The 22208-nt window shown below is 48.6% G+C and overlaps 1 protein-coding gene across 1 annotated transcript in view; it reads left to right on the top strand.

The window, feature by feature from the left end:
* The window catches only part of RPH3AL (rabphilin 3A like (without C2 domains)), a 144855-nt gene that overhangs the window by 103179 nt on the left and 19468 nt on the right, over positions 1 to 22208 (top strand). Inside the window, 1 exon segment of the mRNA XM_053212339.1 lies at positions 15246 to 15420. Coding sequence (XP_053068314.1) covers positions 15246 to 15420 — 175 coding nt within the window.

Raw genomic sequence — 22208 nt, 5'->3', positions numbered from 1 at the left:
ATGAGTGTCATCTCCTGTGCACGATGCTCGACCTCACACCCTACTCCTAGCCATACGACCCGGAGAAACTCTCACAAGGCTCCCCAGGAGACATGGCCAAGAGTGCCTATAGCAGCATATTTTGTAACGGCAAAAAAACCTGGGGACAACCCAAATGGTCTTTCATGGTACAACGGATAGGTAAATCATGGCTGTGGAATAATATATAGCAGCGAAAAAAAGAACTATACCTAAAGTCATCAAAGGGTGAATTAAAAACACAATGAGCAAGGCTCCTGGGTGGCTCAGTCGGTTACGTGTCTGGCTCAGGTTATGATCTCACAGTTCATGACTTTGAGCCCCACGTCGGGCTCTGTGCTGATGCTTGGAGCTTGGAGCCTGGAGGCTGATTTGGATTCTGTGTCTCCCTCTCTCTGTGTCCCTCCCCTCTCTCAAAAATAAATGAACATTAAAGTTTTTAATTTTTAAATTTACATCCAAGTTAGTTAGCATATAGCGCAACAATGATTTCAGGAGTAGATTCCTTAATGCCCCTTACACATTTAGCTCATCCCCCTCCCACAACCCCTCCAGTAACCCTCTGTTCTCCATATTTATGAGTCTCTTATGCTTTGTCCCCCTCCCTGTTTTTATATTATTTTTGCTTCCCTTCCCTTCTGTTCATCTGTTTTGTCTCTTAAAGTCCTCATATGAGTGAAGTCATATGATATTTGTCTTTCTCTGGCTAATTCCGCTTAGCATAATACCCTCTAGTTCCATCCACGTAGTTGCAAATGGCAAGATTTGCTTCTTTTTGATTGCCAAGTAATACTCCCTTGTGTGTGTGTGTGCGTGTGTGTGTGTGTGTGTATATGTATATATACATACATACCACATCTTGTGTGTGTGTGTGTGTGTGTGTGTGTGTATATATATATATATATATATATATATATATATACATACATACACACCACATCTTCTTTATCCATTCATCCATCAATGGATATTTGGACTCTTTCCATACTTTGGCTATTGTTGATAGTGCCGCTATAAACATGGGGGTGCATGTGCCCCTTCGAAACAACGCACCTGTATACCTTGTATAAATGCCTAGTAGTGCAATTCCTGGCTCGTAGGGTAGTTCGATTTTTAAATTTTTGAGGCACCTCCATACTGTTTTCCAGAGTGACTGCACCAGTTTGCATTCCCACCAGCAGTGCAAAAGAGATCCTCTTTCTCCGCATTCTTGCCAACATCTGTTGTTGCCTGAGTTGTTAATGTGAGCCATTCTGACAGGTGTGAGGTGGTATCTCATTGTGGTTTTGATTTGTGTTTCCCTGATGATGAGTGATGTGGAGCATGTTTTCATGTGTCGGTTGGCCATCTGGATGTCTTCTTTGTAGAAGTGTCTATTCATGTCTTTTGCCCATTTCTTCACTGGATTATTTGTTTTTTGGGTGTTGACTTTGATAAGTTCTTTATAGATTTTGGATACTAACTCTTTATCTGATATGTCGTTTGCATATATCTTCTCCCATTCTATCGGTTACCTTATAGTTTTGCTGATTGTTTCCTTTGCAGTGCAGAAGCTTTTTATTTTGATGAGGTTCCAATAGTTCATTTTTGCTTTTGTTTCCCTCGCCTCTGAAACTTGTTGAGTAAGAAGTTGCTGCGGCCAAGATCAGAGAGGTTTTTGTCTGCTTTCTCCTTGAGGATTTTGATGGCTTCCTGTCTTAAATTTAGGTCTTTCATCCATTTTGAGTTTATTTTTGTGTATGGTGTAAGGAAGTGGTCCAGGTTCATTCTCCTGCATGTCGCTGTCCAGTTTTCCCAGCACCACTTGCTGAAGAGACTCTCTGTATTCCATTGGATATTCTTTCCTGCTCTGCCAAAGATCAGTTGGCCATACGTTTGTGGGTCCATTTCTGGGTTCTCTATTCTGTTCCACTGATCTGAGTATCTGTTTTTGTGCCAGTACCATACTGTCTTGATGATTACAGCTTTGTAGTATAGCTTGAAGTCCAGGATTGTGATGCCTTCTGCTTTGGTTTTCTTTTTCAGGATTGCTTTAGCTATTCAGGGGCTTTTCTGGTTCCATACAAATTTTAGGATTGTTTGTTTTAGCTCTGTGAAGAATGCTGGTGTTATTTTGATGGTGAATGCAAAAAACTGTTTTTAAAAACACAGTGATCAAAGGGGAAAAAAGCAAGTCACCAAAGAATATACAGTGATTCAAAAATATGATGTTCAAAAACAGGTAATAGTAAATGTTTACTTTTTGGAAATGCACACATAAGTTTTTTTGTATTGTTTTGTTTTTAATAGAAAAGGAAGGGATTATTTAACACAAGATTCCCAATGGTGACCTCTGGAAGACAGGAAGGGCTTATAGAGGCTTCCCAGATTGGGTAATGTTTCATTTCTCCATGAGTTCACAGGTGTTTGCTTAACTATGGTTCTATGGTTCAGTTTGGTTTTTTGTTTTGTTTTGTTTTAGAGAAAGACAGAGAGAGAGAGAGAGAGAGAGCGTGCGCGCACATGCAAGCAGGGGAAAGGGCCAGAGGGAGTGAGAGAATGTTAAGCAGGTTCCACACCCAGCTTGGAGCCCTACGTGGGACTCGATCCCACAACCATGAGATCATGACCTGAGCTGAAATCAAGAGTTGGATGCTTAACCGACTGAGCCACTCAGGTGCCCCAACTATGGTTCTTTGAAATGTACTTTGTTTTCATGTACTTTCGTATACATGCTAGATTTCACAGGCACACACCTTAGAGATAACAAGGGATTACTAAAATCAGACCCAAAAAAGCTTGAATCAGTGGTAGGAACAGAAACTTCAGAAATCTCCCAGAATGCCGGGGGAAAGAGTGGCAGGGAGAGCTGAAAACAATAAGAGAAACATTGGTGAATCTGGAAGACAGACAAGGCAACAGAACCTCAGAATTACAGGTTTTCCCCAAGAAGGAACAAGACCAATTGGAAATGAAGCAATAATCAAATCCATAACCCAGGAAAGCGTTCCTGCAAGGCCCATGAGCCCTGCCAGGTCGCAGTCAGCCCAGAAACGATTTCACGTTGGATTTGGAATATGTTTCTGAGACTGTGTTTAAACATAGGCATGTTTGTTGTTCTGGGAATTGAATCAGAATCACAAAGGTCCTCTGAAAAGACCTGGCTGGGCATAATTGGCCTGTCCAATTTTCTGATTCCAGCTCTATTCATTCCCTATGTGTGGCCCACTCCATCTGGGGACAGAGGCAGGGACACAGCCAAACACCACCGTAACACGTTTGCCCTCTCAAATCTGTCTTGGAACAGGGAAGATAGTTAAATATTTGGGATTCAGAGGGATTTCATGCTGCATGCAAATGAAGCGTAAGAGGAGGCCTGCATGCAATGTTGGCAAATCAAGTAATTAAGGACAATAGTACAAGCGTTAGCCTACATGGATTTGTTGAACTCGCGAGACCATTTGGAATACAGGGAGAAGATGGCCTGTGGGACCCAAGGGAGAGGGAAGACAGGGGGTCCCTGTTCTCACTGGCGTGCAGAGGCCTCTCCACATCACAGGTAATGGGGGAGGGGGGCACCCAGGCCTGAGCTTAGGCCGTGAGGAAGGGGTGAGGCACACAGCCCTGCAGCCATAGAGCACCACTGTCGGGAGCCACGTCTCTCTGAAGCTGGCACACGCCGCTCCCCAGTAATTGTGCGGAAGCCTCACGGGAGCAAGCCCCTCGCCAGGGGTTAATGGAAGCCAAAGCATTTCCTTTGGTTCTGAAATAATCCAGCCAAGGTGTTTAAATTATCTGTCAAGAAAACAGATAGCACCCTCAGAATATTTCTTCTCGCTGCCTTTTTCCCATTCTACCGTGCTGGCAATTGCTCTCCTCCCCGACTGACCTGGTTGCTCAAAACCCACTAGAAATGAAAAGAAAATCTGCAAGGGCTCCCTGGGCCCAGGGAGGAGCTGCCTGCGGTGGGGTCGGAGGAAGGGTCAGGTGGGTGCTCTGTCTTTGCTGGGGCTTAATTTCCAGCGCATCTCCCTGGGAGGCGCAGGCCCGGCCCCAGTTTGGGGAGCCAGCCGGCCTTCAGCAGGAGCCGGAAGCAGGAGGCTTTCCAGGCAGGAGGAGCTGGGGCCTAGAGGATGGGGGCAAGGCGGGGCTTTCTCCCTGGCTCACCAACATACACACACACACAGAGTCTCTCTCTCTCTCTCTCTCTCTCTCTCTCTCTCTCTCTCTCTCTCTCTCTCTCCCCCCCCCCCCCCCCGGAGGTTTTAAAGTATTTTAAAATGGAAACATGCAAAAATACTCTGGAAGAGGTCTCCCTTAGCTTTCTGCTAACACCTTGGTTAGGAGGGTAAGTGGAGAGCCCAGGGCAGGAGGGGAGCCTCTCAGAGCCCTTTGTGGGCTCGGGATTGCTTACTTACCTCCATACCGCAGACTGAAGGTTTCTCCCCAGGTGCTGGGGGGGCGGGGGGTGGGGAGGTGGATATAGGGAAGCCACACAGAGTAGCTCTCGAAGGCAGAGTGGGAACACAGTCTCTGGTGCTAGAAAAAACGGAGCTGAGGACCTCAGCCTGGTGGGGATTTCTGCCACGGGCCCCTCATTTGCAAAATCATTTGATCTTTTCTTTCCTTCCCTCAGTCTTAACAAGTAGAGGTACTGAAGAAATGTTATTTAAGTGAATGAATATCTACTCACTTCCTCTTCAGAGGCTGGTTGTAAGCTTCTTTCTGAGGTAGGGGAAACAAGCCAGGAGCAAAGATGGCTGCTCTAAAGAAAAAACGACAAGAACAAGGAGAAATTTCTCTTTCTCTTTTTTTTAAGTTTATTTATTGAGAGAGAGAGAGAGAGAGAGAGAGAGAGAGAGAGAGAGAATCCCAAGAAGGCCCTGCACTGCCAGCACGGAACCCGATGTGGGGCTTGAACTCACAAACCGTGAGATCATGACCCGAGCCGAAATCAAGCATAGGCTGCTTAACTGACCGAGCCACCCAGGCATTCCAAGGAGAAAATTTTCGAAACAAAACAAGAAAGAGACAGGGAGTGAGGGAGGGAGGGAGGAAGGAAAAAGAGAAAGAAAAAGAATACTCAGAAAATCATGTATTTTGGTAGGATAAACTTTTTCTGTAGTTTCAATTCTGCTGGTTGTCTTAAATGGACAGATAAGTGTGTAAATGCATATATAACTTTTTAAAATATTTAATGCAGTATTTGTCCAATTGCTTACACTACAGTAGAAATAGTGTCTATTAACTCCCCTGGCCACTGAGAATGAGGAGCCCAATGCCTTCCGCCCCACCCCCACTCACTTTTTGCTTTTGTTGAGACAATCTGGATTTGGGGTCAGATTATTTTTTTTTTAGCTAAGTATTTTATATCTACATTTTAAGCATCATTTCCTTCACATTTTTATTATTTTGTAGTTACATTTACACTGGTTATTTAGACTAACTTCTGTCTTTATTTCATTAACTGTTAATTTTTGGTACCACGGGTTCCCCATTCAGGAGCTTTTTTTTTTTTAATGTTTATTTATTTTTGAGAGAGAGAGAGAGAGAGAGAGAGCAAATAGGGGAGGGGCGGGGAGGGGGAGATGGGGGCGGGGGGGGGGGCAGGGGGACAGAGGATCTGAAGCAGGCAGAGAGCCCCATGCGGGCTTGAACTCCGAGACCAGGAGATCATGACCCTGAGCATAAGTCGGACGCTTAACCGACTGAGCCACCCAGCTGCCCCACCCCTTCAGGAGTTTCTTATTTTAATTCATCTGTTGATCAAGTGAACTCTACTTTTGGGCAATATTTTAAGAAGACTGGATTCACCATTCATATTTTTTTGCTGATGTGGTCCACAGTACCTTTTTCTAGATGAGAACTGAGGCCATTCTCCTGACGACTGAGGCAAATAGAGATTGCCGTTCTAAGCATTAAGGCTGACAGCCTTCCTGGGCTGCCTCCATGTGGGAACAGGCCCTGTGACTTGCTTCCTGCCCTCACTCACTGCTCGCGATGAACAAACACACACAGTCAAATCCATGCCACAGTCCCACACACAGGATAAATGCTGAGTCTTCTTTCTCCTTGAGTAGGGCAGCAGGTAATCAAGCTGTTAGCCACAACTTCCAGATAGGATGGTCCCAATCTGGTTTGAGCAGCAGCATTTCTGGCATGAACTAGAACTAAAAAACGACTGTGTTCGTTACATTCGCACATCTCATGTCAACTTGCCTTGCTCAGTATCAGCTTGTCGCCCTTGGCTGTAATTAGGGCTTTTCATACTCAGCTGGTCACCACGGAAACCTGGTCAAGGGTACTGCCCAGCAGTATTTGAGGGCAGCCTCCCTCCAGCAGCAGGAGGCCCCAGGCACTTCCTGTTTTCTGGGGGACCCAGCTCTGCCTGCCTTTATGCTTGGAAGCCCTGGTTCCCTTTGAAAAACTGTCCAAGTTTCTCCCATTGTCAAAATTCTGACTCTTGGACATTAGGTGGGTACACTGACATCCAAGGGGCAGCATGGCTTTCTTCAGGGACGGAAATCTCAGTATTATGAACTTGTGCAGGTGTTTTTAAGCTAACCATAACTTGGTTCTTTTCCTATCTTGCTTTACTACAGAATTAAAAAAAAATTTTTTTTTAATGTTTTTATTTATTTTTGAAGGACAGAGAGACAGAGCATGAGCAGGGGAGGAGCAGAGAGAGAGGGAGACACAGAATCCAAAGCAGGCTCCAGGCTCTAAGCTGTCAGCACAGAGCCCGATGCGGGGCTCGAACCCACAAACTGTGAGATCATGACCTGAGCCGAAGCCAGACGCTCAACCGACTGAGCCACCCAGGCGCCCCTACTACAGAATTTTTAATTACTGCTTTCTTTTCCTTTCCTGAGCTACCAGTTTTTCTCTCTTAAGTCACATCCAGGGTCAATATACCAGCCATAGATTGCCCAACTCTGCATGTATCCACCTGCCTGTCATGCAGCCCAGGACTTTAATAACATTGACATCCAGTTACCAATCTGTTATCCTTTCATCTTAATCAAAGTGATACATGTAGTTAGTTGAAAGAAAAATTCACTCATTCTGAAGAGCTTGCCCTGGAGAAGGGCAGCCACCTGCCCAGCCTCTCCCTCACCCAGCCCACCCTGTATAGACCTCCTGTTGTAGTTCACATGCTCACCACTGCCTCGACTTCCACCAGGTGAGAACTTCGGGCACTGTCTATTGACTGCAAGCTCTGAAGGGTGATGAGCTGGCTAACCTGGGCCACTCTGATTCCCCCCACTCCTAATTTTTGATACTTTTATTATTTGCAACTGAAAATGTGTTGGAGTTTGACGGAATTGGTAACTTTATATAATAGTTGCCTCTTCCTTCTTCCATCAACCTTTCCTGTGAGTTGTGGGCACAAATGCCCTTGTTCTTCCCTCGCCTGCTCTCGCCTCCTTCCTTTTCTAGATTATACCTTTACTGACTAGATTGCCAGAATTGTACATTTAGATTGTTCTTTAGGGGTGCCTGGGTAGCTCAGTCAGCTAAGTGTCCAACTCTTGATTTTGGCTCAGGTCACAATCCCTGGGTTGTGGGATCGAACCCTGCATCAGGCTCTGCACTGACCATGGAGCCTGCTTAAGATTCCCTCTCCCTCTCCTTCTGCCTCCATCTCTCTTAAAAAAAAAAAAAAAAAAAAAAAAAAGTTCTTTAGCCATAATTGATTTTCCCATGCTCTGTGACTTGTGCCAGTTCTTAATTTATAAAAGTGACTAAGTGGCAACATGGAGAGTGAATGCCATTAAAGAACAATGTATTGCCTACAGTTCTGAGACAAAGGGGCATGCCATGCCACACAGAGTCACATGTGGTCAGGGGGCAGAAAAGAGTGAAGGAAAAGCCGAGGCCAGGCCTTTATTGGGGTTTCTATGGGAAAGACAAGGCAGGGCAGGGTAAATATCTGAGGATTGGCTAGTTTAAGTAATTTAGGCAAGCACTGGGGCATAGGGGCCTTCCCTGGGTGATTTAGGCAGAAGAATATTGGCTTGGTGAGTGAGAGTTACGTAAGGAGGTGATTGGTAGTGTGGACTTGGGATTGAATGGAGGTTTAAGATTTTATTTTTGGGGGGACATCCAGGTGGTTCAGTCGGTTAAGCACCCGACTCTTGATTCTGGCTCAGGTCACCATCTTACAGTTCATGAGATCGAGCCCCACATCAGTCTCCATGATGATGGTGTGGAGGCTACTTGGGATTCTCTCTCCCTCCCCCATCCCTCCCCTGCTCGAGCGTGTGCGCTCTCTCTCTCTCAAAATAAATAAATGAAACTTTTTTTTAAATGTTAAAAAATAAACTTAAAAAACGATTTTATGTTTGGTTTTTCATTTTTTAAGTAATCTCTGCACCCAGCATGAGGCACCAGAAGACACATCTTTGGCCATTAATTTGGCCGTGGGAATAACAGAGGCCAGATCTGGTGCAGGAAACAGACATGTAAATAGGCAATCTTCACGGTGTGTGCCATGCAGTGGGAGACGCGCATGGTTCTGTAGAAGCCCCTAGATGAAAGTAATTTCCTAAAGGTTGCATTTCTTTGCCCTAGCCTAGGGAGGGAAGAAGGAACAGCATGTACAAAGGCCTGGAAGCAAGAGACAGCTTTGTGTGGTTGGGGAGTTGAGCGTGGCTGTGTCGGGCGGATCCTGAGCATGGGGTGGGAGGAGACAAGAGAGGAGGCTGGTGAGGGAGGCAGGAGCTGGCAGAGTTCTGGGGTCTTGTTGGCCATGCTGTGCAATTTGGCTTTGATGGTGGAGCTCTGGGAGGCCACTCTGTGAGTATGCATGTGTGTGTGTTCGGGGAACGGGTTAGGGAAGGCTGTGTGGCCTGCCAGGTGGGTTGGCCCTTTAAGAGACCCTTTTTAAAAGGGCCAAAGTGGGGGCGCCTGGGTGGCTCGGTTGGCCAAGCATCCGACTTTGGTTTGGTCATGAGCTCACGGTTCGTGAGATCAAGTCCCATGTCAGTCTCTGTGCTGACAGTGCACAGCCTGCTTGGGTTTCTCTCTCTCCCTCTCTCTCTGCCCCTCCCCAGCTTACTCTCTCTCTCCCCCTCTCTCCCTCAAAATAAGTAAACAAACTTTTAAGAAAACAAATAAATAAAAACAAAATGGCCAAAGTGTTAGCAAGAAGACATCTCTATAACAGGCCATTTCCTGTGGCTTTTCAAGGTTGGGCCAGCTTGTTAAGCAGACAGAACACAGTCTCCCTGAAGACAGAGTCCGAGTTCTGTCCCCTGAGAATGATTCCTTTGCTTTGCCTTCTTCGTCTGTTCATTCACTCTGTCAGCCAGCAACGTCCTTGCTGCGCGAAGCCTCCTCACTGGGCCTGGGAAGGCGGGCATGGCTCACGGGGGTGGCTCGGGCACAGCCTTGCCCTTGGGCTCACAGCTTCCTGACCGGGTAAGATGCCGGGGCAGCAGGTCCAAATGGCCTCCGGGAGCACAGCAGAGGGGCTCTGGTTCTCCACGAGGTGGCACAGAAAGCTTCCTATGGGCAGTGTCACTGCCTGGTGGGAGACGAGGATGAAGGACGCCTCAGGTGGAAGGCACAGCACGTGCCACAGACTATATCCCTGCTCCGATCCGGGTGTGGACGCCTCACTTGCATTCATGCAGGTGCACTCCGGAGTTGCTTGGGAGACAGGGCGAGGCGGTAATGCGCGGACGGGGTGGAGCAAGGGGCAGGGACAGAGGTCTTAGAAGGCGTCCCTTTGCATCCTCCCCAGTGGCCTCCCTAGGATCCTCCTCTTTCCAGAAGGGCCTGGCAGTCACTACCTTGTCCAGCCACAGCCATTTAGGAAATGGCAGTGATTAGCGATTGTTATCGTGGTAATTAAAATTCCCTGGGAACAGCTTGGCTAATATCCATCAGTATCTGCAGTCAGGTCGGCCATGAGCTGCAATCCTAATGAAAACCTCGAAGCAGAGCACAAAGCAGTGCCACGGGGAGGATTGAATGCCGCTGGCCACCCCTGCAAGGGCCACGGCGGCCGTGTGGGCCTTTTCTTATTTAATGGCATTTTCAAGCCTGGCTGCTTTGCTGGCCTTATCACAGCAAACCACACATGGGGAACAGAGTGGGGCTTTGCAGAATCCCACAGCTTCTCTAGAAAGTGAAGGTTTTCCAATTTGTGGAGGGCTTTTCCCGCTGCCGTTCTTGGGGAGGGTGTTGGGCCAGGCAGCGGGCGTCGGGCCTGGATGCACAGAGCAGAATCGCACGATTAAAAGCTACTGGGGTGCATTTTGCAGAGTGGGGACAGGCACCGAGGCGAGAGAAGGTCTGAGGATGTGCATGGATTGGCATGGAGGGGAGGAGGGGGGCAGCTCAGAAGTCAGCCCAGCTGGGATCCCTCATTCCTCGCCTCGGCGGTCCTGCTCTCCCATGTGGAAGGCATTTTCCAAAATAGTATGTTTCATGCACCCCTGCCCAGGTGTGCCCTCCACATTGGGCAAGGCACCTGTGTGCTCTGGTCCCCACCCCACCCCCGTGGGGCCTCAGGAACGGCAGCTCCTCTGTCTGGAGGATCACTGGACTTCCTGGTCTTCTGACCTCTGTCCACTGCGGCAACATCAAGCCTTCCGCCTGGGTTGCAGGACCAACATGAGAGAAGCAGACAGACCCCAGGCCCCGTGACAGTGGACCCACTGGACCCCAGGGAGGTGCTGCAGGCCTGGCAGTCCCGTGGGGTCATTGCCCTGCTGAGCATAAATATCAGGGTGAATTATAAGAAATTAATGGGGGGATTTATAGGTCAAAAATGACTGAATACCAAAAAACGTTGCATGTTTATGCAATTCAGCCTCATACTTTGGATCTTGGGCTGTTTATCCTATTTCCCAAAAGCACTTTACTGATAGGTATTTGTTTAAGCCCTGGGGTAAGGGCGGAGGTGGATCCTTGCGGCAGGAGGTGAGGCTGAGGGCCTGGGGCCCTCTGGCCATGATGTTCCGGGGGAGTCAGAGGCAGCCAGGGCTATCGGTCTCACTGGTGCCTGAGGCGGGGCTGGGAGGTTAGGTCGGGGAGGTTCGCTGGAGCTTGCTCTGCACCGGCACGCCCTTCTAGGCTCCTTTGCTTGATCCCTCTTTTAGTCTGAAACAGTAAATCCACTTGATTAATTACAAGAACTTGGGTGAAACCCCCAGGCCACTTCTGCAGGAAGGTGACAACTCTATGGATTGGGGTACGTTCCAGCAAACTACCCGTAGCTGCCAATGTTTATTGAGCACCTACTATGTGTCAGGAACTTGAAGACACAATGGTGAGCCAAGTGCCCCGGCCCTCCCTCCTGGATGGTAGAGCCTCATGGCCTCTACCAACGAAAGGGCCAGTCATAAGGTAGACACAACCGAAGTGGCCAGCAGGGGATGAACGACTAGATAAGAGGCGGTACGTACCGACGATAGAATACTGATCAGCCTCAAAAAGGAAGGAGGTTCTGACACATGTAGCAACAGAAATGAACCTGAGGCCATTATGCGAAGCGAAAGAAGCCAGTTACAAAAAGATCAATACTATTCCATTCGTATGAAGTACCCAGAGTAATCAAATCCTCAGGAAGTAGAATGGTGGCTGTCAGCGGCTGGGGAGACAGGGGAATGGGAGTTGCTGTTTCATGGGTGCAGAGTTTCTATTTTACGAGATAAACAAAGTTCTGGAGATTGGCTACACAACGTGCACGCACTTAACACTACTGAACTATACGTTTAGAAATGGCTAAGATGTGGGGCGCCCGGGTGGCTCTGTCTGTTAAGCCTCTGACTTCGACTCGGGTCACGATCTCACCGTTTGTGAGTTCGAGCCCCGCGTTGGGCTTTGCGCTGATAGTGCAGAGCCTGCTCGGGATTCTCTCTGATCAGTAAAGTGTTCTCTCTGCCCCTCCCCCACTTGTGCTCTGTCTCAGAGTGAATAAATAAACTTAAAAAGTAGTTAAAAAAAAAAACGGCTAAGATGGTAAATTTTATGTTATGGATATCTTCCACAATTAAAATTGTTTTCATTTAAAACAAAAAAGGAGAGAAAGGAGCATGCACACGCAGGGGCCAGGACCATAGGCCCAGCTCCTCCAAGATGAGGCCCCATGAGGATTAGGAATGGGTCTGGCCCTGTGAAAGTCCCGAACGCATCTCTATAGTGTTTCTGGGTCTCTCCCACTGAGAGCCACACAACAGTGAAGTGTTAAACACATCACTGAATCACCCACAGTGTCCTCCTCTCCACTCCCCTTCAAACAGGGCACCTGAAGGGGTGTGCTCTCCACCTGTGACGGTGTGCCCCAGGGGTGACAGTGAGGTCCCCATCTTCCCTCCTGTGGCACCTAACTGGTGGCCCCAGGTCCTGACAAGCACCTCCCCCACACCCCATGGGAACTGCTCCCGAGCTGGGTCCCTAGACCAGACCCTAGATCCCAGCAGGAGGTACAGTGCAGGGTTCCCACCCTGAAGACACCTAGCACCCCACTTCAGACTCAACTTTTCTTCCTGGAGGGTGGTCTGACGATATGTACCATCGTGTAAATGTATACACATCCCTTGACCCAGCAGATCCACCCCTCAGAGTATTTTCTAAGGCAGTAAACGACATCTGTCTGACGTGGGTGCAGAGGTGATGGTTGTGGCACTGCTCACAAGAGTGAAAATCCGGAAACCATTTAAATGTCTATCAGTGGGAGCGCCTGGGAGACTCAGTCGGTTGAGCGTCCGACTTCAGCTCAGGTCATGATCTTGCGGTTCGTGAGTTCGAGCCCCGCGTCAGGCTCTGTGCTGACAGCTCAAAGCCTGGACCCTGCTTCAGGTTCTGTGTCTCCCTCTCTCCCTGCCCCTCCCCCTCTCATGCTCTGTTTCTCTCTCTCTCTCAAAAATACATAAACATTAAAAACTAATAATAATAAAATAAATGCCTATCAGTGGAAGGCTGGTTTGATTAAGTTTAATAAATCCAAACTATGAAGCCATTAAAAAGTGACAGTGGACAGTTGCCATGATCTATAGTTAAGTGACGGGGGGTGGGGTGGTGCAAACATGGGGTTGCATGTATATGATCGTTCAAAAAAAAAATTGTGTATATGGCAGGGTATACAGATGGCTCTTGAGGGCTTGCTTCATTTGGTCCCCCTGAGGCCCAGTCCATGTTGGGAGGCAGGAGGCTGGTGTGCTCAGGGGAGGGCAGGCAAAGCCGGCACCAGTGGGGTGCACAGGCTTCACTTAGCACAGGGAGGCCGAATGAGCCCCTCGCCAGCCCCCCATGGCCTCTTGGGCTTGGGCATCTGTTCTCAGGAACCATGCAGGAGCTCCGCAGAGTCCATGATGATGTCTGACCTGCTGAGGGTTTATTCAGCACTCGGCCACATTTCCTGAGCATCCCCTTTGCATCCGTAAACTGTGGGGATGAGACCCTGAGGCCTTCAGTGTCTGAGGCCAATAGAACGCTGGACTAGCCTTGGGCAAGTTGCTTAAGTTGTCGGAGCCTCAATTTTCCCATCTGGAAAGTGGGGATAATAGCAAAACTCCTCAAAGAACTATATCCCCAGATAGATGCCTTTGGGAATGGGGAGGAGACTTTAATTTCACACCCAATGAATTTTTGACCACCTGTACCTGCTACCAATTCACATAAATATTTATTGTAGGAGGCTCCGTGAAAGGATCAGAAAGGGTTTTTAAAAGGAGGATCCATGAGGCATTCATCCCACCAGATGGGTGCTATGTTATTAAAGAGCCACTCAAAAACAGGCCCTTCTGCATAGGGTAGCTGGGAGGGAGGGGGAGTGATTCAAGCCAGGGACAGGGTTTGGACTCAGTCCCCCCATGCCTGGCACTTTGAAGCATGAAGAGATGACATACGATAGTTGAGTGATATAACTGTTGCAGTTAAGTGCTGAGTCTATGCAGATCAATTAGTAGGGTTGAGCTTCTCTGGGAAAACCTGCTGAGTAGATCCAAAGCAGAAAGTACTCCACATTCTTTGGCCCTGTTGAGGAATCCTGAGTACATTGGTGTATTAAAGGCTCTGATAAGTCCTGCAGTGATGCTTGGTTTAACCTAGTGCTTCCCAAGTGTACACGATCAGAAACCTTATTTTATTTTATTTTTTTGGTTCGGCCATGTCAATATCCCACAGAACTAATATGCAGAGGAAGTTTGAGGATTAGGAAAATCTGTCCTAGAGAGAATCAGGGCAGACTCTGGCCTTCTGATTTTATTGATGAAGTGCAGATTCTGCCTCAGAAGATCAGGGACAGAGCTTGAGATTCTATATATATTGTTTTACATTTTATTTATTTATTTATTTATTTGTTTATTTATTTATTTATTTATTATTTAATCAATCTCTACACCCAATGTGGGGCTCGAACTCAAGACCCTGAGATCAAGAGTCGCATGCTCTTCCAACTGAGCCATCCTGGCCTTCTGATTCTCTTTTTTGAGTAGGGAACTTGGTCCACTGGTTGTAAAGCTTCCAAGTTTGTCAGATGAGGTGGGGGGGGGGGTGGTGACAATGATGGTTGTGCGCATCAGGTCTGTTGAGTGACTGCGCCCTGCCCTACACTGGCCAGCGGGGCCTTAACATTCGTTTGAGAGTCTAGTCCTCATGGCTGCTCCGTGAGATGGATGCTGTTCCTGCATTCCACCTACTGGTGATGAAACGGGATCTGGAAGGTTGACGTGTCCAAATCTCACAGCTGAGGGATGACGGATCCAGGGTTCAAACCCAGGGCCGTCTGCTCTGAACCGCCAAGGCTCGCTCTTCTCTAAGAAGGTCACATTCCTTCACACTCTCCCACTCCTCTTACTAAATACCCTGAAAGTATTTCCTTCAATGGCAAAGAAGTTATAGAGCGCTTGGTGTTTTATGAAGTAGGCATTAAGGGTTCAGGAATCTCAGTTGCTGCTCTGAATTCTAATCTGGGGCCCTCTGGGGCCTGGGCCCTCCCTGAGCCTTCACAGAGCTAGACTCATCCCTGGGAAGCTCTGGGTCCAGTACTGTGCTGTGACCCAGCCCCCCACCCCCCATGTCTTCTAGCCTCTTGTCGCTTGCTCTGCCCCAGAGCCTCAAGGGAAGGTGCAGGTGGCAGGGAGGCAGGTGGCACCTCTTGAGCACCCTCTAGATGCCCACCAGGCTGAGCACTTTCCAACTTTGCAACAGGAGAGGCGGGTGGGCCCGTGCGGGAGCATGGTGCAGGGAGCTGCTCTGTGTCCCTCGCTCTAAGTAAATATCACCCCTGCCAGGTCTGGAAGAGGTCAGGGGCCTGGTTCTACCGAGGGCTCCCTAAGTACATCCTGCCACTGAAGACCTCTGGCCGGGCCGATGACCCCCACTTCCGACCGTTGCCCATGGAGCCCACCGAGCAAAAGCCCAGAAGCACCGAGACGAGCCGCATCTACACGTGGGCCCGAGGGAGAGGTAAGTCCCCCTCGCTCCCTCTCCCAGGAGAGCAGCTGTCACAGTCCAGCTGTCAGCCAGCCGCCAGTGCCACAGGCACCAGGCCAGCGTCTGCCACACCCTCTGCGTGGCTCATGCTGGTGCTCTGTCCCTGAGTGCCTCCAGCTGCCCCGCCTGCACCCACGTGGGCACCTTAGCACAGTGACGGCTTGCAGGGGGAGGGTCCGCCGGAGGCTGATTCCCAAACAGGCACCAGTTTGGGGGTGAGGATGCCACGAGCCCTCGGATCTTTGCGGAAATGTGATAGCCGTTGGGGTTTTTGGCAAAGTATCGAAATGTGTCTTTCCGAAGCTGGCCTGTACCCTCTCTTCTCGGACCCGTCTCGCGTCCCGGGAAGGGAGGACTCCTGACGTCCTTAGTCCTAATGAGCAAAATGACTTTGCACCCAGGGCACTTTGGTATTTGTGGAGGCCGCGCTGCCGTGGCCAGCATCAGAAGGGGTGCTCGGCCCCACTGGTGATAATGGCACCTGCTGCGGTAGGTGGCCCTCCATGGCTCACACAGCACTTTTACGTTCGTGATTTTGTTTCAAAGTTGCAGGGGCGCCTGGGTGGCTCAGTCGGTTAAGCGTCTGACTTCAGCTCAGGTCACGGTCTCGTGGTCCGTGGGTTTGAGCCCCGCGTCAGGCTCTGGGCTGATGGCTCAGAGCCTGGAGCCTGCTTCCGATTCTGTGTCTCCCTCTCTCTCTGCCCCTCCCCCATTCATGCTCTGTCTCTCTCTGTCTCAAAAATAAACGTTAAAAAAAAATTAAAAAAAAAAAAAGTTGCAGAGGCAGTCTGGGCAGCGATTTACTAGCCCTGTTTGATAGACGTGTAGCCTGAGGCCCAGAGGGAAGGATGGACTTCCTGAGCTGCTATATGGCAGAGCTGGGACCAAAAGGCAGGGTCTTGTGCTCTGGGCCCTGTCAGGGTACCTCTGTGCCCCTCTGGCCCAGGGAGGAGTTGCAGCCCGGAAACAGAATGTTGCTTTGAGGGGTTGGGGAGGGGAGGCCCCGAGGGCCCTCCCCGCCCTGTCTGCTCAGCATCCGCACAGCACACATGTTCACATGCACACGTGTGCACACACACACCCCTGGGAAGGGCAGAGCCCCCATTCCTCAGCCACGCAGACACAGATGGCCTTTTAATTACGTGGGTGAGGCGGCCAGTGGCCCACACGCTTGCCGTTGGCACGGCTTATTAACTGCCTTTGCGCTGCGGCCAGGCCACGCCATGTGGAGGCCCCCATGTGAGCTTGGTGTCCCTCCGAAGACTGGGTCACAAGCCTCCAGGCTCCCAGAGCACGAGGCAGCACATCCTTCATGCCAAGGCCCCGGGCCAGTGCATCGCAGCCCTGTGATGATCCACATTTTAGTCCCAGGCAGGGAGAGGTGGCCCAGACAGATGACTTCTGTGTCTCCCCGTGGGCACCGGAAAGGTGAGGGCTGATGGCCCCAAGCTGGTTGGGGAGGCCCAGGAGGTGTCTGCATACACCCAGGGAAGGCGTACATCGGGAGTGCATGGGGTACATGTGGTGGGCAGACTGAACTTGAGGAAACCCACAGTCCTGCGAGGAAGGAAGAATAGGAGCTGGTGGAGGAGGCAAAGGAGGTGCAGCTGGGGACGTAGGAGGAAAGCTGCGAGGTTCTGCGTCACAGGGGTTTGTAAGCAGGGGCCACAAACAAGCCGACTGTCCCTGAACTGCTTCCGAGCCTGATCCCATGGTTGTCCTCTCCGATTAGCCTGTGCAGAAGCCAGGATCTGTGCCTTCTGGCTGAGTTTGGGTCCCCTGGCCATCCCAGAAACAGCTATGTACTCACCGAGGCACTCGGGTGGCTACGGGATAGTTGTGGGAGATCAGAGGCCCGAGCCAGACGCAGCCATCCTCACAGCTGGTCCAGAGCCTGGGGGCAAGGGGAGGTCAGCCCCACGCCAGCCCTTCTTTGGCTTCCTCCTGGTCGGTATACATGGCCTGGAAGTCAAGTCTGCAGCAACTTCGGGGGAAAGGTCTGCCTTACCTGTCTGGGAAGCCCCCCAACCTGCCAGGGGGCCGCTGCCTCAGTCCTGGTTCCTTCTCAAGCTGGGCTCGAGGCTGTCAGACTCCTAGCCGCAGACAGCCCCCAGCCGGCAGCCTTGCAAATCTGGCATAGGGACGTCACTGGACCTTTCCTTCCAGACCACTGATGATTGGGGAACCATTGAGCGTTTCTTGAGCTCCAAGAGTCGCCTCCCCTCCCCAGCCCGACCATCAGCAGTGCCCAGGTGCTGGGCAGCTGGCTGGGGGTAGAACTATAGTCTGCGGTCTAGTTTAGAGCCTATCTGGGAAGCCCAGCCCTTATAGCACCCCATTCAGCCACAGCTGAGCTCAGGGCCAGGCAGAAATGGAGTGGCCAGCATTGGGGTGTGGACTCCTCTGCCTGTTTGAATCCATTGCTCATTTCATATTAGGTGGTTTATTTTGTCCTTGATTTATAGGTGCTGCTTATGAGTTAGGGATGTTAGATGGCTTGCAAATGTTTTCCTCCTTGACTTCCCGTTTCTTTCGACCCCAGCCTTTACTCACACTATTCTGCCATTCAAAAACGACTTCTCTTCATTTCTGTCAAGTCAAGTATGTCTTTCATTGTTTCGTGGTTTCTAGGTTTCCCGTGTTGCTTCGAAGTGCCTTCCTCTCCAAAGTTAAAAAAAGATACGCTAAATAAAAAAATCTAATGAGAATAAGGAAATTACTTACATATGAGGAAATTACCAAAGAAGAAACAAAACCCAACACCAAATATTATATTCACTGATAAAGCACCAAAGCCATGTTCTATCGAAATGCAAGTCAAGAATACCCCCATCACCACCATCATGTGACAGTATTTTGTAGTTTTAACTAATGCAATAAGGCAAGAAAATAAAATAATCTGTTACTATTAGAAAAGAGAAGAAATTTTCTTACTTACAGATGATATGCTTATATATCAAGAAAACCCAAGAAAGCCTGCTAAAACACCCACTAGGATTAATAAGAGAATTTGAGAACTGACAGGATACGAAGTAAAAGTACACAAGTACAAATCAATAGTTTACTCTGTGCTGACTAATTAGAAGGAAAAATGGGAAAATTCACTCATAATTGCAGCAAAAATTACAAAATGCCTAGAAGCAAATTTTGAAAGAGAATTACAGGTCCAACATGAAGACAATTATAGAATCTTACCAAAGGACAAAAAGTAAGACACAGAGAGGCAGACAAAGATTTTGGTCCCTCCAAATTAGTTAAGTGTAACAATTCCTACCTGATTCCCAGTGGAGTCTTTAGAAAGGAATGGACTCAAATGTTCCGTTGTCCATTGGAGAAACAAAATGTGGCATAGTCATGTAGTGACATATCAGTCAGCCTTGGGGCACCAGAGTGGCTCAGTGGGTTAAGTGTCCGTCTGACTTCGGCTCAGGTCATGGTCTCTCGATTAGTGAGTTTGGGCCCTGAGTCTGGCTCTGTGCTGACAGCTTGTAGCCTGGAGCCTCCTTCAGATTCTGTGCCTCCCTCGCTCTCTGCCCCTCCCCCACTCACTCTCTGTCTCTCTGTGTCTCTCAAAAATGAAGAAACGTTTAAAAAAAATTTTTTTAAAGAAATATTAGTCAGCCCTAAAAAGGGTTGAAATACTGACACCAGTTACAATACAGATGAACCTTGCAGACTTTATGCTAAGTGAAAGAAGCTAGAGACAAAGGCCATGTAGCATATTGTTGCAATTACATGAAATGTTCGGAACAGGCAAATCCATGGAGACAGAAAGTAGATTCGCGATTGCCAGGGGTGGGAAGAGGGGAAACGGAGTGATTGCTGATGGGTACAGAGAACATGTGATGAAGATGTTCTGGAAATGGGCAGTGGTGATAATTGCGCGACTTAATGAATATTCTAAAAACCACAGAATCCTATGCTTTCAAAGGGTGAATTTTATGGTATGTGAGTTATATTTCAATTTAACAAAACGTGTCTTTTTATTTTATATTTTTTTAACTTTATTTATTTATTTTGAGAGAGGGAGAGAGATGAGGGAGAGCATAAGCAGGGGAGGAGCAGAGAGAGAGAATCCCAAGCAGGCTCCACACTGTTAGCACACGGCCTGACACAGGGCTTGAACTCACAAACTGTGAGATCGTGACCTGAGCCGAAATCGAGGGTAGAATCAGAAGCTTACTCAACTGAGCCACCCGGGTGCCCCAAAAATGTGTTTTTCTTTTTTAAGAATTATTTTATTTTGAGAGAGAGAGAGACAGCTCACGTGATCAGGGAAGAGGGACAAAGGGAGACAGAGAGAATGTTAAGCAGGCCCCATGCCCAGCGCAAAGCCCGATGTGGGGCTCCATCCAACGACCCTGGGATCATGACCTGAGCCGAAATCAAGAGTTGGGACACTCAACTGACTAAGCCATCCAGGTGCCCCAGAATGTTTGTTTTTTTTTTTAAAGAATGGCAAGGTAGTTTATTCATTTTTTTTGCATAAACTTTTTTACTTTCTTTTTTTAATTTTATTTTTAAAAATTTACATCCAAATTAGTTAGCATATGGGGCAACAATGATTTCAAGAGTAGATTCCTTAGTGCCCCTTACCCATTTAGCCCATCCCCCCTCCCACACTCCCTCCAGTAACCCTCTGTTTGTTCTCCATATTTATGAGTCTCTTATGCTTTGTCCTCTGCCCGTTTTTATATTATTTTTGTTTTCCTTTCCTTATGTTCATCTGTTTTGTCTCTTAAAGTCCTCATATGAGTGAAGTCATATGATTTTTCTTTCTCTGATTGACTAATTTCACTTAGCATAATACCCTCCAGTTCCATCCACGTAGTTGCAAATGGCAATATTTCATTCTTTCTGATTGCCGAGTAATACTCCATTATCTTCTTTATCCATTCATCCATCGATGGGACATTTGGGCTCTTTCCATACTTTGGCTATTGTTGATAGTGCTGCTATAAACATTGGGGTGCCTGTGTCCCTTCAAAACAGCACACCTGTATGCCGTGGATAAATGCCTAGTATATTCATTTTAGAGAGAGAGGGAGGGAGGGAGGGAGGGAGAGAATGGGGGAGGAGCAGAGACAGAGAGAAAAAGAATCCCAAGCGGGCTCTGCACTGTCAGCACAGAGAGCCCGAAGCTGGGCTTGAACCCACGAACCGTGAGATCATGACCTGAGCCGAAAGCAAAAGTCAGATGCTTCACCAACTGAACCACCCAGGCGCTCAAGAATGGCAAGGTAGTAGAAGGAGCTGCCTGACCAAATAAAGCTTATTCTGAAGGTACTATAATCAATACAATTGTATAGCATTGTCACCAGAATAAATAGAATATTTACTTATAGAATAAATAAATAGATTAGTAGAACAGAATAGAGAAATAAGAGATCTAAGGACGTATGGAAGCTGAACATAGGTAGTTTTTCAATTCACTGGGAAAATAACAGGTTTATGTCACAACTGGAATTAGCATAATTAGATTTCCACCCCGTTCCGTGTGTATTCAGAAACACACTGCAGGTAGGTTAAAGATCTAAATGTTAAAAATAACACAGAGAATGTATTAGAGAAAGATCAGAAGCGGTTTTGCCGCTATGTTATCTCAAAGAGAGCCGGCGAGGCTGAGGCTGTGGGACCTGCAGCCGGTTGACTGACCACCTGACTGGCTACCCTCTCCCTCTTTTGACACGGGCTGTTGATTTGGGCCAAGAACTTGCCTGCAGACCCCTTGGTAAGCCCTCTCCCAGCTCGTTTATGGCAGGACATTCATTGTTTCCCCAGGATGGGGCGAGGAATGGTGCGGCCTGAGTGGCCCCGGCTGCAATCTGCATGCCTCTGGGAGACTGCACACTCCCACCTGCTCAGCCTAAATGGAGAGCGCTCCATGCTGCTTCCCCCGGGCAGGCCACTGCTCCAAGTTGACGGCAGCAATGAATGCAGCCAGCTTTGGCACCCTCCTGGGTCTCTCTGTTCCCCTGTGAAATGGAAGGTGTAAGACGTGGAACCAGTACTATGGGTTCTTGGGTCTTAATCCCTTTAGAGCCGGGCCCACCTCTTCCGTAGACTTCTTTCCTTTGAGCTGGATTCCCGCCGTGGGGCCAAGTGCAAAGATATTTGCTGGTGGTAGGGGTGGTGGGTGCCATATTAACCTGGCATATCTGAGTAATACGAGCTTCCTTTTTTTTTTTTTTTTTTTTTTGCCACATGCTAGAAAATTTAGGGAAGGCACCTGTAGCTTTGGTTCAGCAGCTCAGTGATGTCAGGACAGATGTCTTTATAATTCTTGCTCTTTCCCTCGTGGTCACAAGATGGTTGCTGCGGTTCTAGCCATTAGTCACTCACTACAAAGAATGGAAGAAAGGTCAAAGGGAGACTGGGCATTGGATGAGCCTAATTCTGTTTAAGACCTAGACAGAGAGCCGAACTGATCTGACTGAAGTCATTACCTGTGGAAATTATTCTGATAGGATTTTGTGCTTCTCTGCCTCCAATGGCAAGGATCCTTAATATGATGAGGCTTCTTATTTTCTTCAGCCCGCAGTGCTCTGACTGAGGCAACATTGCCCTGGACCTGCTTAATGGTTGGTCTACACCAGCTTGCCCCTCTGGGGCTGAGCCCCTGAAATTGGGGGCCTGAAGCCCTGAGTCTAGAGTCCATGCATTGGTCAAAGGGCTTTCTAGGATATGTGCACTTTTCTCAGATGGGAGCCAGAGAGCTGGGGTTCCTGGGAGACCGACCCCCGGATTGGTAAGGCTTTGCT

Source organism: Acinonyx jubatus, chromosome E1, assembly GCF_027475565.1.
Source record: "Acinonyx jubatus isolate Ajub_Pintada_27869175 chromosome E1, VMU_Ajub_asm_v1.0, whole genome shotgun sequence".
NCBI classification, from domain to species: Eukaryota; Metazoa; Chordata; class Mammalia; order Carnivora; family Felidae; genus Acinonyx; species Acinonyx jubatus.
Note: the sequence above shows the minus strand (reverse complement) of the source record. Positions and strands in the feature narration are given on the sequence as shown.